Below are 17,363 nucleotides of genomic sequence, written 5' to 3'. Positions count from 1 at the left end.
CTCTGCAGTCTGTCTTTACTGCGTGGTTGCTGAATTTTAATTCTCAGTGATCTTGTAGATTGATTTAGTAAATATATATATTACTTTCTTGAAAAAATAAGACTCAATTCCAAAAACCTGTACATTTTAGTTACATAACTGGCAAACATAAAATGCTCTTAAAACGCAGCATGGTGCTATTTAGTGCTGCAGGTCCAGCAGCCTGTTGAAGATGAGATCAGGGTGCTGATATTGAATCTGACTGCTTTGAAGAAAAAAAAAGCAATTTGTTCTTTTTTCCCTTCTTTTCTCACATTATCTTTTGTTTTAAAATAATGAGAAGATACATGTCCTCGTTTGTTTTCTTTTAAAAATCTACTTTTATCTAGTTTTCACTTTGAATCACTGACACAGACAGATACAGCCAGTCTAGTTATCTTCTTTCATGTGATATGACTTCTGCCAGCTGTTTCAATCAACCATAAAGATACTTTCTGAACTATCTGAACATACTTGTATTTTATCTTGCTGACATCTTACATAGATGCTATTTCCACTTATATTCACTTATGTTAACATTCACACAACCATAAGAAGACACACAGAGCCCGAACAGATGACTAACATGTCACCATCCAACATAATTGTAAAGATCAAGTGAACTTCCCTTTACTTCTATCTATGTAACTCCATAATGATGATGATGATGAAGATGATGATGAGCATCAATGTGGCCTAATGTTGAGTCCCAGAAATCAAAGTTGCAGCGTTGCGGACCACGACAGCTGAGAACTGACTTTTTGACAGCACCACAGTGATGAAGGAGGATACTCTTCAGTCACTCAGTGCCTCAGTTTGATGACTTTCTTGTGAAGCTAAAACTAGAGCAGTGATTGCCAAGATGAAAATCTGTGGTAGACACTGAACATTGAACGATCGTGTTACTTTTTTTATTATCAGTGATGTACTTTAAAAAGGGCGCTGATGAAATTTATCATCACAAGTTTATTTCATGACATTAACACCGACAAAAAACCCAATCTTAAGTGGTTCATCATCCTAATAAACTGAGAATGGTTGGATAAGTCTGTGAAGTTGGATGAGGTAACCTTTGTTCAGCTGATATCTTCAGTTGTAATAAGTCCATTTTAGTCCTCAGTAACTCAGCCGTCCTGATTAGATGGAAGAATATTAGCTGTGTAGAATCTATTCAGTCTTGATTTTTAATCGTCTCCGAGCTGAGCCTCCGTCCTCCTCTCTCAAGGTCGTACACTTTCTGTGTTTTATGCTGCATCAGGTATTTGAAGCTCAGCCTGCTCTGTCCTGCTGCCTGCCTGCCTGGCATACACAAAATCCCTTTCTATTTTAAATACAACATACAGAACAGATTTGTTTATGAGTGCCCAGTTTATCAGGGCAGGGGGAAGGACCTCACAACACGAGACGTATTACAATACATGGGTCATAAGACGATACCCACTGTGATACTTTGTTGTACCCACACAATTTATGGATTATTAGTCTACAAAAGTCAAAAACAAAATGAAAAGGTTGATGAGTCATTGTTGAGGTCATCGAGCATGATTTCATGCTGTTTTTATACGATTTTTTTCCCCAAAGTTGAATAACGGAGGTGTGACACATCTCACAGCATCACTATCTGTGCATAGTGTAGCTAAACAGCAACTGGGAAACGACCATAGACTGTAAATAAAATGGACGTTACCCAGTCGCTCCGCCCCCAGCGTAGCGCCACGAGATCCTATGGAGTTTCCCTCTACAGCAGCTGTCAATCACAGCAAACCCGAATGTAAAACCCTGTTTTTTAACCTCTAGTAACTAACGGAAAAGAAACTTTTCAGATAATAATACATATCACCACAGCATACGGATGTGAGAAACATTCGTACGACGTGTATTTATCTTTTAAAGTTTGACTGCTCCCCCATTCAAATGAATGGGGGAGACAGAGTTTTTGACCCATACTGCAGCCAGCCACTAGGGGGAAGAGTTTTTGTGGAAGCTTCACTTCCAGCCGAGCGAGATGCACCCCTGGTAACGACAGGTAAACAAATATATCAACATGGCGGCCAATGCAGCACCATTGCGTGAAATGTCACGATACGTCAGAGCATTGATATTTTTGCACAGCCATACAATATACAGTACATTCGTGAAGGCACTGACAGTAAAGTCCACAGATGGATTGACCTCCTGTCCGTCCTATGAGACACTGAGCTGTTTGATTTAAGAGCAGGAGTTTATGAGAACACCTGCCAGGACATGAATCTCAACATGGAGCCTTTGTGTGTGTCCACTACTCACTGTGTTACCGCCTTTACACTCAACACTTTGTTGCAGCTGATATCACCAGCACTGATGTTATCTGGCCAACGTTGTGCTGCTTTGAAAAACCTGAGCTCTCATAAAGAACCTCTGAGCATGAAAAGAGCCACAGAGTTTGATAAAGTGCAACATCATACAGAATCAGCGGTACAGACAGGTAACCCGTTAGCTTCAGGTCTAAAGGTAAGCTTAATCACTCATGATTAGACTGTTAGTTTATTTTTAGACTCGAGACCTTTGGATCACTGCGGATTAGAAAAAGTTACAGAATTCATAATTCAACTAGAGCATCTTTTCTGTCACAGTTCAGGGCTCACAGAGCTTTGATGAAAAATTAAAGAACTTTTGAAAAGGAACTGACCTTAAACCTACAGATTCAGTTCCTCGTGCACTTGAATAATATCTCACAGGGGTTTTATTTTAATTTCCAGGACTTTATTGGTTGCTGCTGACTTCTTATCTTCTCTGCTCATTTAAGTAAGCGCTTTTTAAACAGACACAGATAAAGCAGATGAATTTAAATTTCATGTGCAAAACACCAAATTAAAGACGCTGTAAGGAACTTCCGCATTACTTTCATTCTAATTACCCCTTTTGGCGTAATCTGTATTTGTGTTTTTCTATGTTGAAGACTGCATTTCCCATGAGAAAACATACTTTATATACAAATATACATGTAAAGTATGGTATAGGTATGAGAGTTTACAAAGAAACATGCACCTAGTGCATCCAAGTGGCAAGCTTCGGTCTCAAAATATGAAGCTCATGCTGAAGTGTTGTAAACTGCAGTTCTTTGGGCGTCTGCTTGAGGCTGGCTGCCGAAACACCGGAAACCACATACACACCAATTCAAAAAAGACGATATTTGCAGCATTAATAAACATGTTTACAGCCTGGTACAAAAAACGGCTTGGGTCTGAAGAGCTCATTTCTCTATCGGCACACACTGTACGGGGGGTGATTTTTTTTCTAACGCAACGGTTCAGAAGATAGTAAGATTTCGAGTTTTACCTATTTAAGGACATGACTGACTTGACTGACAGGCGGGAACACTGTAGCTGTTGGCGAGGAGGCTGATGTCAGGGATGCTACGTCCATTTATTATATAGTCTATGAGTGCGTTGTGTATCTGAAGGTTAAGATCACAGTCATTTTGCAAATATTGTTCGCTGATGAACTGATGATTGGCTACAGGGATGGACAGAAATACACAATACGCTTTAGTCTAAACTTGAAAACTGTGCTACTAAATTATTTGCCGGACCACCTTGTGGAGTCTTAGGATAAAAGTGAATAAATGAATTCATTCTTTTTCCTATGGGAGTAAATGGAATGTATAATGAGTCTTAAATTTAATTTTGTATTATTTAATTACAATCTCATTTTCAAGAGAGTCAGGAAGCAAAATGTCAATAAAATCCGATTTTTTTCTGGTTTGGTTTAAATCCTTTATTTAATTAAAAGTAGTGCAAAGACAACATATGTATGAACTAAAAAACTGAGTTGTCTAATAAACTATAAATGTTAATTTTAAATTTGATGCCAGCAAAACTTTCAAAACATCATCTCTTCTTTTAACAACACTCTGTAAACGTTTGGAGCTGAGGAGACCCGTTTCTGAAGTTTGGAAAGAGGACAGTTGTCCCTTTCATGCCTGATAGAATTTCAGCTGCTCAACAGTTTGGGTCCTCTCTGTTGGATGTATAAGTGAAGTATAGTGTACATAAATCATTATGAAAATCTTGTAAGTGCCTCTCATTGAGCTTGTTTGTTACAATGTTACAATGTCATTTAGCAGACGCTTTTATCCAAAGCGACGTACATACGAGTAAGTCTGTTTCTTTCTCCGGAGTTGTTTTGAATCCTTGAATAATAAAAATGAAACAATATGTACTTTACAGAGATCTCTGAGGATTACGTATGTCCTATATACATACCCAGTAAGTCTCTGTCAGATGTAGGAGCAGCTTCATTGTGGCCTGTGAGGATCCTCTCCTCCCACGCTCTTTCCTCCTGTACCACCTCCCTCCTCCTCTCCTCCTCTCCTCCTCTCCTCCTCTCCTCCTCTCCTCCACCTCTCTCCTCCTGGGATTAAACCGCAGCCATTGACTGCCACAGAACACAAGCTGCATGGGCTTTTCTCTCCTCCCTGCTTTACTGGGTCATTCCTGCTGTTCCTATCTTCTATTTTGGTCTACCGATAACGTCACATCAGGATTTCACTGGGATGTTGTCATGTGGTGGGTTGTATAGTGGCGGTTCTACCCAAGAGGGCGTTTGCTGCTGTAATTGTAGAGACACTGATGACTGTGGATAGGAGATGAGCACTGACGATAGGCTTAAAGCTGCTGTGAGGAACTTTTGTTTTGTATCGGTTCTGGCGCCCCCTTGTGAACAAAGTGATACCTCTTATCTCTTGTCCTTTATTTGCAAAAGTCGTGTTTTCAACAAAAACCTCATCCTGTTGTCTTTTAACAGTCAACTTTATCAGGCAATGTGATTATTTTCCATGAAAACATTCGGATAAAGGCTGTTTCTGAAGCAAGATGTCCATCATCTGGTCTGACACCTACCCCCTCAGGGTGGTTTCAGGCATTAAAAATGACAACAGAGAAGGTGTCAGTGTTGTTGCTGATGGCCGTGTTTGCTATTGAAGGTCATAAAGAGGCATCGGTATCATTTTCAGTCTGTTTCTCAGCCAGCTCAAAACTCCTCACAGGGCCTTTAAGTAAGGGATGTATAATGAGCAGGTTGTTATGTGAATTAGCACCCTGACAGAGTGAGCAGGTGAATGAATGAATGGCCCGGTATAACAGTATCTTCACTGTTTATATGCAGTGGTTGACAGTAACAGAGTAAATTTACATGAGTACTGTACTTAAGTACAGTTTTTGAGTATCTGTACTGTGCTTGAGTATTATTTTTTGTGGAACATTACTTTTACTCCACTACATTTTAAAGACAAATATCATACTTTTGACTCCACTACATTTCCATCAATGCTATACTTACTCACTGCTTTTGCTTTGAAGTCAGCTCATGAATTTTCTTTTCTGAAGTCAGATCCCAAACACAGTAGACTGTTCAGGTACTTGCATGTAGTTTGTCCAATTGCAAACGTTATTCAGACCAGTTTATTCATTTAGTCGTGGTGATGATGGCTACGGCAGAGAAGGATGATGATTCTCTACCTGAGCACCATGGCCATATTTCAAACCCACGTTTGAGGTTTTTGAAATAAAGAAAGATTCGTATTGTTGTAAATTTCCGATCTGTTTACCACACAAACTTCATTACAGCCTACAAAACATCACTATCTAACCTGAGAAAGCATGTGGAGGTCTGTAGCTAACACTCTGGTTTTATTCCAGATGAACATTTGAAACTTGTCTGTGCTTGTAGTAACTTAGTTTATATTTCATGGTATACTTTTAGATATGAAATAATGTTTTCTAGATAAACAGAACGTAGCAGAATGTACTCCTATGTATTCTTGACTGCCATCATGCTTCGTGAAAATACGTGTTGAGATATTTTTAAAAGTACTCTGAATACTCAAGTATTTTTAAAAGCAAGTACTTCAGTACTTTAACTCAAGTAATAATCTGACAGAGAAACTTTTACTTGTATTGGAGTAATAATTGACCTGGAGGATCTATACTTTGACTTAAGTAATGAAGATATGTACTTTGTCCACCACTGTTTATATGTGCTGGTTGTCTTTCTGCAGCCTCTCAGTTTCTTACCTCATTATCTATGCACTGATGTATGTTTGCCGTAACCCATAGTCAAGTCAACTTAATTCATATAGCACATTTAAAAAAAACAAGGTTCAGCAAAGAGTAAAAAGGTACAACAAAAAAACAACAATATGCAACACATCATAAAATATAAGAAGAGTAAAATCAAACAAGCCTCAGTTTCAGGGGGAAGAATTGAGATATTTCAGTCTGATCTATTGCATAGTAATGAGGGCAAAGTGATATAATGAGTCTTAATGTGTGCATTGATTCTGTTGATTCTTGTGTCTTCCTGTGCTGTGGCAGGACACAGACATTTGTGTTGCTTTTTGCAGCAAACAACAGAGCAGTTGGGCTGTCTGGCTCTGACCTTTGACATCATGACTCTGCAAGACCAAAGCAGAACCACAAGAGTGTAGGAGGAAGTGGAGTTGCTCAAGGAGTGAAAATGGTTTAAGCATACCTGCCTGTGTGGATCAGTGATCAGTATACTGTTGTTACATCACCGCAGAAGAAAACTCAAATCACCTTGTAGAAGCTGTTTCTCAGTCAAATACAGAACAAGTGCAGCGGCCTTGTTTGTTTGGCTTCCACTGTCTCGGGGCTGCTTGGCTGAAGGATGACAGAAGGTTTCTCCGGGCAGGGAAAACTGGAGGGTTCTCACTCACCCTGCTCCCAAGCAAAGACGTAAACAAGCTGACATGAAATATTGATGTAAAGCTGATTTAATTGATTTAAAAATCTATTTATTTGTCTGCATTAAAAAACAGCCTCTCTGATTCCACAGTCAGGGAAGCTTCTATGGCAACAGGTTCCTATTAGCCTCCTTGTGGTGTGAATTAACATTACACTGAAAAGTTGTTTGCTTATTTCTCCTTATCCACATTAAAGTGAACATTTCCATTGAAGGTGATGTATTGATGTTGACATTTCTGTCTTCATTCAGCTCTCCTTCTTCTTTCAGATTTGCACCTTCAAACATAAATGAGACATATCACAAGTTTTAGCATTGTTGCTATCATCTCTACTGATGCACCCACCATATCTACTGCTGTCTACATTGTAATTGCAGCACATTAAAGGAAGTGTTGGCTGGACGCTAACAGCTGGACACAGAGGAAAAACCAAACAGTTGGCTTCCAGTCCCAGAAATCATGTGGTGCAATGATAGATGATCACTGCAGATTGCTGATTGGTTCAAATATTGATCTCTTACATGTTTAAAAGAGGTTATAGTAATCATCTTCTCAAAGTGGTCAGTGTTACAGAGACTGTGTGTTCCCTAAGCTGCCTCTGATCATGTGAAGCTGCTGTTAGTCAGTCAGTGAGCGCTTCACACAACACTGTTGTTAATGAGATGTTGAATCAAATCTAGATTGGCTGACCGTTGATATTCTGGGCTTAAAAAGGAGACCTCAGAGAGCTCTGACACCACAGGAAAGCAGGACTCTGTGTGTGTGTGTGTGTGTGTGTGTGTGTGTGTGTGTGTGTGTGTGTGTGTGTTTGTGTGTGTGTGTGTGTGTGTGTGTGTGTGTGTGTGTGTGTGTGTGTGTGTGTGTGTGTGTGTGTGTGTGTGTGTGTGTGTGTGTGTGTGTGTGTGTGTGTGTGTGTGTGTGTGTGTGTAGTATGCCAGAATCTCCATGTGAAGTTAAATTATGCCTTGCAAAGCTCCATCAGCATGACTTATTTCATCTACTACATACACAATCAATTAATATTTCTCTCTCCCTCTCCCTCCCTCCTGCTCTTTCATCCTCCTCCCTCCCTGCTCCTCTTCCTCCTCACCCCTCACATTCCTCTCTCCCTCTGCTTCTCTCTCCCCTCGTCCTCCTCACTCCTGCCTTCACATGTGATTTCTCTTATCTCATTTGTCTCTCTCCCTCCTGATCTACCTCTTCACATCTTCCTCCTCCCTTCCCTCTCTTACCCTCCCTCCCTCCTCCTCCTCCTCCTCTTCCTCCACCTCCCCTCCCTCTCTGGGCTTCTCTGGCAGGCTGCTCGTTGCAGTGAGTCAGTATCATGGAGGCAGGCAGCGGGGCTGCCGCAGCGGTGGGGAGTGCAGCGCTAGGACTGCTGGGAGCCGCAGCCACGTCCAACCATGACATCTTGGACAGGTAAGAGAGCTCTGCAAGAGGCAAACGCACACCCTCAGGGACGAACTAGAGTGAGGAAGAGTGCACGAAGTGTGTGTGTATGTGTGTGAAGAGGGGGGACCACACCTTAGGGTTTGGTTTAGTGAGCATGCTAGTTTGTTTATAGTCAGAGTGGGGGGTATGGGTAGTGTGTGAATGTGTGTGTGTGGCTATCTCTTTACACTCTCTGTGCATGTGTGAGGCTTCCTCTGGCAGTTGGAGACCTGGATTTCTTGTGTGTGTGTATGTGTGTATGTGTGTTCATGTGCATGTGCATGTGTATGTGCTGAAGTGTGTATTAGCAGTTTAAGGGGGGTGTTACTTGGCTTCCTCTTTGCCTCAAGGATAAATGACACCGGGGTATGCGCATGCAGGGGAAGGAGGAGGGGGGGGGGGTCATTGGTGGACGATGTGATGTAGTTGAGCGGATAGGATGAGTTTGCACAGTCACCACCCCACCCCCTATTTAACCCCCACCCACACCCCATCACTCCCATAGCAACTGGGCTAGACAGCCATCGTTTGCCGCCGCGGCTTCTGGAAACCCCTCATTCAGATTTCTCTGACGACCACCGGCTTCAGCGAGGGGCCGAGTGTGTGTCAGCTTTCAGCTCGTTACGTCATCGCTACAGCTGTACACCCACATGCCGTGCACCGTCATCATCACACACACACACACACACACGCACGCACGCATGCACGCACACACACACACACACACACACACCCTGACACACATATGCTTCATGTTTTAGGACAAACATCGCAGTCACACGTGCAGGCGGTAACACAACAAACAGACATGAATCTTTGTCGTCAGGTGCTGCTGGGATATCACTCATCTCCTCCACATCAGAGTTGTTACTCTCTCTGCCAGTGAGGGAGAGCTAATCTGCAACCCGGGGAACTCCTTTGACACATTGTACAATCAGAGATGGAAATTAAGGCTGTGACTCATTTGGCTGTCATTCCCTCACTATTTCTGTTAGTCACCGCTCACATCCTAACTCCACACTCCACCACACACACCGCGTCTACACACACAACTGTTCCCATACCATCAGGACAGGTAGGCAGCAGCTGCTCTCCTCTGCATTACTGCAAAGGCTGCATGATGCACGGTTATTCCCACTGCTGGATTATTGTGTGCGTGTGTGTGTCTTTATGTGTGGTTCTCTCGCTCCGTTCTTGTGTACATCTGTATTCGTGCTCTTCTGTATTTTGTTCTTTTTTTGGAGGTTGGTGGAGGGGGCTACAGTAAAAGCTTCTCACCCCACCAACATGCCCCTCCACTCTTGAACAGGGTCTAAATCCTGCACCGGGGTTACCATGGCAGCAACAGCTTAGCATACATTAGACAGCAGTCCAATGTTACTACTGAGAAAGAGTGAGTGAAGAGAAGACAGCAGAGAGAGAAAGATAAAGACGAGAGGGAGAAAACAAAAACAGGGAAATTGCTCCTAAATTAGTTGCAGATGATGTCTTGTACTGTGTGTATTTACAAGGGTGTGTGTGTGTGCTCAGTATTGTGCACATTGTAGCAGATTATGTTTTTTATCAGAGGCGACAGAAAGGATGTTTGGCCGTGTGTTAATGCGAGTGCTTTGTTAAAGTTGTCTGGTGAATCCTGGTGGATGGACAGGGCTGGATCAGAAGGGGCATGGATTTGGGACACAAGGCGGATCAGAATGCGACACAGAGGAAAACCGCATATTACTTTGGCAGATGAGGAGAACTCTTCTACAATGGCTCAAATTATTTTTGCATAGAGAAATGGTCTGCAAATTTAAAGGCATGAGCAAAAGTTCAACACAAATGCAACAATAACAACATGCTGCGAATGAAACAAAACAATATCTAGTGAAAACCACAAAACCCCCAAAAACTCATGATGGAAAATGTGCATATCCAGTCAGTACTGTGTGTTACTGGCATTTGAAGTCCTTTGGTTGTCAATGCAGTCATTTTTGCAATTGCATTATGATTTTTTCAGTCTGCTGTTTCTCCGTTTGTTTTGGACCTTTGCATCTGTTTGCATCATTAAGAATTTGTAGCTTGCATTGCCTCAAGAAAATGACTTTGGCTCTTGCATTATGATTGCCCTAGTTGATCATCGCGGTATATACTGTTGTGGGTCGACCAATCTAGTCTGACAGATAAGCAGACAGCAGAGCAGTTGTCTGCAGCAGGAGGCCAACGCCAGCAGCCGAGCACTCGTAAATCTGTAACTAAACAGATCAGGTTTTGCTGAGTCAGGGCACAGACGGGATGCAAATGCTGAAACGTTCCATGACTGAAATAATTTGCAAGTTCGTCTTTTACTTAAGGTCAATTTCTGAACTGAAGCGCAATCACCTGAGGAGCATTAAGCCAAAAGGGCAACAGCCGAAGGTCTGGAGCTTTTTTTTGTAGCCAGCGGATATGAAAATAACTCCTAATGGGTAACCTGGCCAAATCTATTTTTTCAGGATGCTGGCATCTTTACAGCCGAACTGACAGCTTAAAATATTAGGATACAGCTGGAGTTCAAACTCAGATGCTTTTCTGCATTTACATTGGACTGCAGCGTAAATTACTGTAATTGCAATCTGACCATTCATAATGAACATATTGTAAATTGCGAGGAATGCTTTTTCACGAAGCACATTCATCATCTACCTTTTTGATTGAGGCTCTGGGTATAACAGACTTGTTTTCACACCATTTTGTTGCAGTCAGATGAATCAAAGCTATCATCTACCCTCAGATGAATTCGTACCAATCTAGTGCTGAAAAGAAAACTGATTTAGATTTATTTTGGATTCAGCAGACGGACATAAACACTGAGTTAATGCTAGAATCCATTCTTTAATGTTTGATTCTCTCACACTTGATGTCGATATTGTAATGACCAATTATGTAGCTGCACCTTTAAGATTTTACTCATATTATGCAGGCTTCAGAAAGTAAAGATGTGCATGATAAGTGGACTAAACGACTGAACCATGCTAGTTGGCCGCCAAATCAGTACTCGGTTAAACAGATCACAATTGTTTTTATTTCTCTGGGTCTGAAATGCCGTAGCAGTAGCTTGATAATGGCTTTTCTACTGAAATGTAATCAAACATATGACAGATGGCATCTGGCAGTGAGGAGCATTTTTTGTCAGTGTTTTGATCTAGAAAATGGAGATAAAGTTGTCCGTAGGCTGTGTCCGGTTAAATTGGCATGTAACCAACCAGAACAATGAGTAAACAGCACAAGCATGTGGACTTTAATCTGCAGGGAATTCAGAGGCTGGTGGTGCTAGCTCTGCTAATGGTAGCCACACTTGGCAAACCAATTTGACATCCTTTACCCAAAGACTCTTGGATCCAGTGTTTAGCTGTGTTGGATACATTTTGCTGACTGTTTTCTGAGACGACTCAGCGAGACAGAATTTAAATTTCCGTTTGAAGGACTAGGAAATTAGTTGCTTCAGGGTAGCACTAGTAGAAAGCTTAAACATTTCCAGATGTCTTCCAAACGGATCAGGGCTCACATTCAAGCCAGTAGATTCTGCATCATTTTTTCTGATCAGGGATCATTTTGATACACTAAACCGAAAACTGTTCAAACAGTAGAAGTCAAAACTACTGGGGCTACAAATTAAAACCTTATGTTTAAATAACTTTTTTTTGTCGAGATTCATTTCGGTTAAGAGCCTTGGACTCATACAGTTAGTTTGTATCATCAGAAAGCCATGGGGGATTTAACAGTCACATTATCCAGTCTTTTACTCTGGAGGAGGAAAATTGGATGATGTCACAGTGATGTCATCCTTGGTGTTTTGGGTATTGGATGAGTAACGGCATTAGAAACTCCCAGCTAAAAGCCTGTGTTACAGTGCACTGACCACTCTCTCTGTTTATTTGGCTTTTTAGGTGAACAATCAGAGTGTTGATCTGTTTTTTTTCCATAAGTGTTGGTGTATTAGGAAACTATTGAATGTGCAAATAATTATATATTGTTTTAAAGCTTGTGGTATTGAAAGGCATAAAACATTTTGACAACCTACCTTCTACTCCCCACATTCTCTCAACAGTCCTTACATAGACATGAAAAGAATAAACTAAAGAGTAGGGTTTTAAAGATGATATTCTTTATCTTCCCACTTTTTTTTTCTCTCACTTTGAGTTGTGCAGCTATTGCTTAAAAAATGATGGTTTTAAAGTCACACCACTTGACATGCTCAAGTAATTAAGTGAGGTAGAATAAAATATTTCTGTAGCAGCAGTAGATCAATTTAACTGAATCCAGACTTTATCACAGAACTACATGATGATGTTTTATTCTCTTTTTACCTGCCCTGACTGACTGATTTAGTTTATTTTCAACATCTTACATTGAGTGAAAATGTAAAATGGGGACAGAGATTCTCCAAAAGACTCTTATCGCATTGACTCTGATCTGTAGTCCGAACTGCAGCTCAGTTAATGTGTGAAATTAAAATGTTTGAAGTAAGGAGCAGAATCATTCGTTTTCATAGTTAAGATAACAAACGTCCAATCATACTGAAGAAGAACTTCTCAATGTATATGATATATAAGGGAGGCACTGCAGTGCTGGAGGTCAGATGTTCTTAAATATTTAGTTTGTCTTGTAAATGATGCTGAACAACAGCCTCGCTGCTATTCAATGGACTGTCTCTAACACAGCTGTCCATTAAATCCATGCCTGAGTTCTGCTGAGGGGAAAATAACCATCAAACCCAGTGAGCACGGAAGTGTTCACTCATTTCTATAAATTTGTACCAACAGCAGAGCAATATGTACAAATACGGAGGTATACTTCAGTGGAGCACGGCTGGCTGACTCTGCTGTAATACACTATGAACACTGATGTGTGTCTGATCAAATAGCTTGGATAGAGTCTCTTCTTGTGGGATGATACCAATATAAGTTAGTGATGTACTTATCTTGATGGCACAGCTTAATAGAAACACAAATAGATAGACGGTCCACTCCTGTTTCTCCTGCTCTGCCATATGCAGCACAGATAAAGTGCCTCAGTGGGGTCGGAGCTGAACTGCTGCTGACTGGAGAGACTTCCAGCTGGTGGACGAAATCCAGAACATGCAGAAGGTTGAAGTCTCGTGCGCTGACTACTAATAACTTCCTCCAGGTTTTCTTGCTGCTTTTTACTTTCCAAGGCTTTACCAGCACAAGTGAAATGAATGTTTGCTGTGTGCACAACAGAAATGATTCAATTGTAAGCTCATGACAGGCTAAAATTAACTGAGAGTCAAAAATCTGTGTAACCATCAAACCTGCTGACTCTCAGGTTTATAGGTGGGCCAAACAAGCTCAGGAAAGTGTCTTATGGGTGTTTCTCTGAGCTTTTTTGGTTTAAAATGTGATTTTCTTTTCCTGTATGGGGTATGATGGTAGAATTTATCACATACCTGGTTAGTTCATCAACAAAATAAGATGAAATAATGTAAGTGAAATATTTAAATCTGTACTTCCACCAAGGGGCTTGCGATATGACGTTCTTTGATTGTGAAGGATTAGAATGTGACGACGATCTGCCAAAGCACAGAGATCGTAGAACCGTCTGTAGTGCACATTCTATCCCTCGTTGTGCCGTGTCTGTGCCTTAAGTCTGTGTGTCCATGCACAGCCGCATCCAAAGTTTTTTTCTCTCTGCCCGAATAACACCATTTGTGAGTCCGCTTAATGTTAGCACTACAGACACACGGATGAACCAATCAAAGCGAGCTGTAGGCAGTGTCTTGGTTTGTTTATCCCCCCCTCCCCTTTTGCCCCAACTACATGAGAGAAAGCATGGCAGAGTTGGTCCCTAAAAGAAACTCCACCTCGGTAATATGGAACTGGTTTGGATTTTCCCAAAGCGACACAACGCAAACAACTGTTATTTGCAAAGTTTGCACCGAGAAGGTCTGCACCTCGGATAGAAACACAACTAACCTTATTTAACCACCTGAAGAGATGGGGGTTTTTTTCATATCGCACACCCCTACTTCCACCATCTATTGACTCCACATACTTAGACCAAGCAGCCATAACATCATGACCACCTGCCTAACATTGTCTAGGCCCCCTCTCCTCAAGTCAGGGTCAAAATAACCCGGACCTGATGAGACATGGACTCCCCTCGACCTCTGAAGGTGTGCTGTTTATCTGGCACCAACACGTTCTGCAGCAGTTTCTTTAAGCCCTGGATGTCATGGAGTGATCAGACTTATATTTTCCAACGCATCCCACAGATTATTGATCGGATACAACAAGTCATTGTTTACCTCATTCATGATGTTCCACGTAAGGATCAGACATTTGTTTGGTTGCTTAATGCCCCTCTGTTCATCATCGTGTCAGTTATGCCCTATTAGAGCACATCAGATAATGATGACTGTGGCTGGCTCATCTTGAATTATGTCAGATGAAACCTGTAATGGTGGATGACCAAACTAATCTGTGAGAGCAAACTCAGATTTTCTGATTCCCAGGATAATTCTATGAATTATTAAAGAGATATTTGCAAGACTTCATTTAACCTGCAGGAGCTCTGTCCTCATACCTGACTTTATGCTGGATAAAAAAGGACTATCTATTGTTGATCGAACGTCTCAAAACTACCCAGAAGCCAAAATGAATTTGAGCCTGAAAAATCCTGCTGTCAGAGTTTCAGCCAGAGGCAGAGAGTTTAAACTCTGTTTCTAAATTTCACTGCTCATCCTTATCATATCGGGTAGCTTGGCCTTGATTTAATGCTGTTCTTGTTCTAGTCTTTCTCCTTCAGCAAGAAATAAGCCATCGACACTGTTATAGAGCAGTAGATAAAGAAGAACTGATGAGATCATTGAAGGACAGGACTAACGATTATTATCAACAACAGTCTAAGTTTAAATCAATAAACCCATCTGTACCTGTCAAGGCACTAATTTACAGATAAACAGGAGAAGGTGATCTAGGTAAGCCAGAGCATTTGTTTGAGGGACTGGCAGTACCTCAGTCTGTAGGGACTCGGCTTCGGAACCAGAGGGTTTTAAGTTTAAGTCCCAGGTTTCTGGTGGTTCAAGGTAACTTCCTGGGCACTGCCAAGGTGCCCTCAGGCAAAGCACAAAGCCCCAACTTCTTTGGGTGCAGCCTCTATCTTGGGACAATCTCTATTAGTGCATGTCCATGTGATCCTGTTCGTGCATTCGGAGCATGCAGATTCGTCAATGTTGTCTCCAAAAATGAATAAGTGAGATATCTTGCATCTAAACTATCTCTGCTAAGACTGACACATGCCAAACAGCAACAGGGGAAACAAGAATTAAACAAAACCCAACATGATATCGGGAGTATTTCATCTTCATCACTGCAGAGAAAGGGATTGCCTGCAAAATGTGTAAGGCGGACCCTCCTTATTACACTACAAAAACTCAAAATTTTACCAAGTGAAATTGTCTAATTTTTAGTCAAAATGTCTTATCCCACTTGATTTAAGATAGATTTACTTAACACGTAACATTTGAGCAAGATAGAGGGACTTGTTTTAGGACAATGCATCTTAAATATCTTGTTAAGTCAAACAATCTTGAAATTATCTTGTTTTGAGTTGTAATTTAGAAAAAACAAGGTTTATTTTACATTTTATACATTTTTCAAGCTGAGATCTTGTATGTAGAAGAAGGATAATCTTGATTTAAGAAAAACCCTTTACTTGATATAAATAAATGAATTTTATTGGAGAATCTATCAGAAAACAGCTCCATTGATAAAAGAAAGAAAGAAAGAAAGAAAGAAAGAAAAGTTGTTCTTTTAAGGGTGGGTTACAGTTTTCAGGCACTGTTTCTTCTAAATCAGATAAAAATATACATCCTCAAACTACATGCACACAATGAAACACCTACTTTAGAGCATAGCTTGCTTATCCTTAAAAAAACAACATGACTGAATATTAGTATATCCAGCTGACTATGAGAAGACATTATATCTCAAAATGCTCAAATTAAACTCTGTAATCTTATTTTAAGTACAAGATGGTCTTAAACCTACAGAAGTGACGCTATAATATAACTCAAATTAAGGTGAATATATCTCAAATTAAGATGTTGACATGAAATGTATTAGCGCAAAAATATTTTTTTGAGTGGAAAAAATACTAATTGTTATTATTCTGAGAACCTAAGATTTAAAATACTGGTGAAATATTGCTTAAAATAAGTTTTCCCTGCTATCTTTAAGATGACAGTTTTCTAAATAGTCCGTCTTATTTCTAATCTTACCAAGCAAATTTTCACTTGTTCTATTGGTAGATTTCTTTGCTTATTTCAAGGTAAAAGTACTTTGAAATAAGTTTTTTTTCTCTTGTTTTTGGAGGAGCATTTTTTCCAGTGTAAGGGAGCACTTCGGTAATGTGCAAGCATTAGAAGAAACTTCTGTTACATGTTCTGTTACTTTCAACTCAACAGACCAAAGTTAGGAACATACTGTGTTTAGTCCCTCAACTTAAAATATTTCTTCAAAAATGCCTTTTCCTCTCCTGGACTCTTTCTGCCTCCACTTAACAATGGAGCTAACTTTTACCATGTAACCAAAATGAAATCATCTGTCTCACAGTAATACCAGTTACTTTAAAGGCCAATCACCATTTTGACTACCTATGTCTGGTCACCTTGAAATAGTCGTTAGTTACAGCCCTATTGTACATATGTGTATCTCTGGCCTGTGTGTGTAGCATGTTCAGTGTAACAGATGTGTTGTAATCCTCCCAGAATGATAGTCAACTTGCCCGACATCATTCTGCTACTCATAGTTCATGCCCATAACTCAAAAAAATATGTAGCCAACTCTTTCGTGAAAAGCACCTGGGGAAGATTTATTACTGATTATTACCTGACTATATAAATACTGTATTCTGATTGGTCAATACCTGATAGCAGTGTTATTTCTCATACACGTCAAGTCAAATCAATGTGGAAAAAGGAGTCCAGCACATTTCCTCTGCCTGTTGTCACTGTTGTAAAATGTTGGATTTCATTTTCATTCTAAATCAGTAAACAACATGGAGGGTATTTTTGATTTTAGTTTTATTTTATTTGGAGAGTATATTGGATTCATAATTAATGACAGCCAAGACACAATGAAGGAGGTCCAGCATTATCATGAGTGGAAATGTTTAATTTCATGTGATTTAG

General features: G+C 40.5%; 1 protein-coding gene across 2 annotated transcripts in view; it reads left to right on the top strand.

Moving 5' to 3' along the window:
* Nucleotides 1-17,363, top strand: part of arhgap32b (Rho GTPase activating protein 32b) — a 181,558-nt gene that overhangs the window by 56,777 nt on the left and 107,418 nt on the right. For both annotated transcript variants that reach the window (XM_034683589.1, XM_034683588.1), the window contains exon 2: nt 8,059-8,179. In XM_034683589.1, the coding sequence (XP_034539480.1) occupies nt 8,085-8,179 (95 nt within the window). In that variant the 5' untranslated portion in view covers nt 8,059-8,084. The remainder of the gene's footprint in view (nt 1-8,058; nt 8,180-17,363) is intronic.

The sequence above is a fragment of the Notolabrus celidotus genome, chromosome 5 (assembly GCF_009762535.1).
Source record: "Notolabrus celidotus isolate fNotCel1 chromosome 5, fNotCel1.pri, whole genome shotgun sequence".
NCBI classification, from domain to species: Eukaryota; Metazoa; Chordata; class Actinopteri; order Labriformes; family Labridae; genus Notolabrus; species Notolabrus celidotus.
The sequence above is the reverse complement of the archived record's forward strand: the minus strand, read 5'-3'. Positions and strand labels throughout refer to the sequence as shown.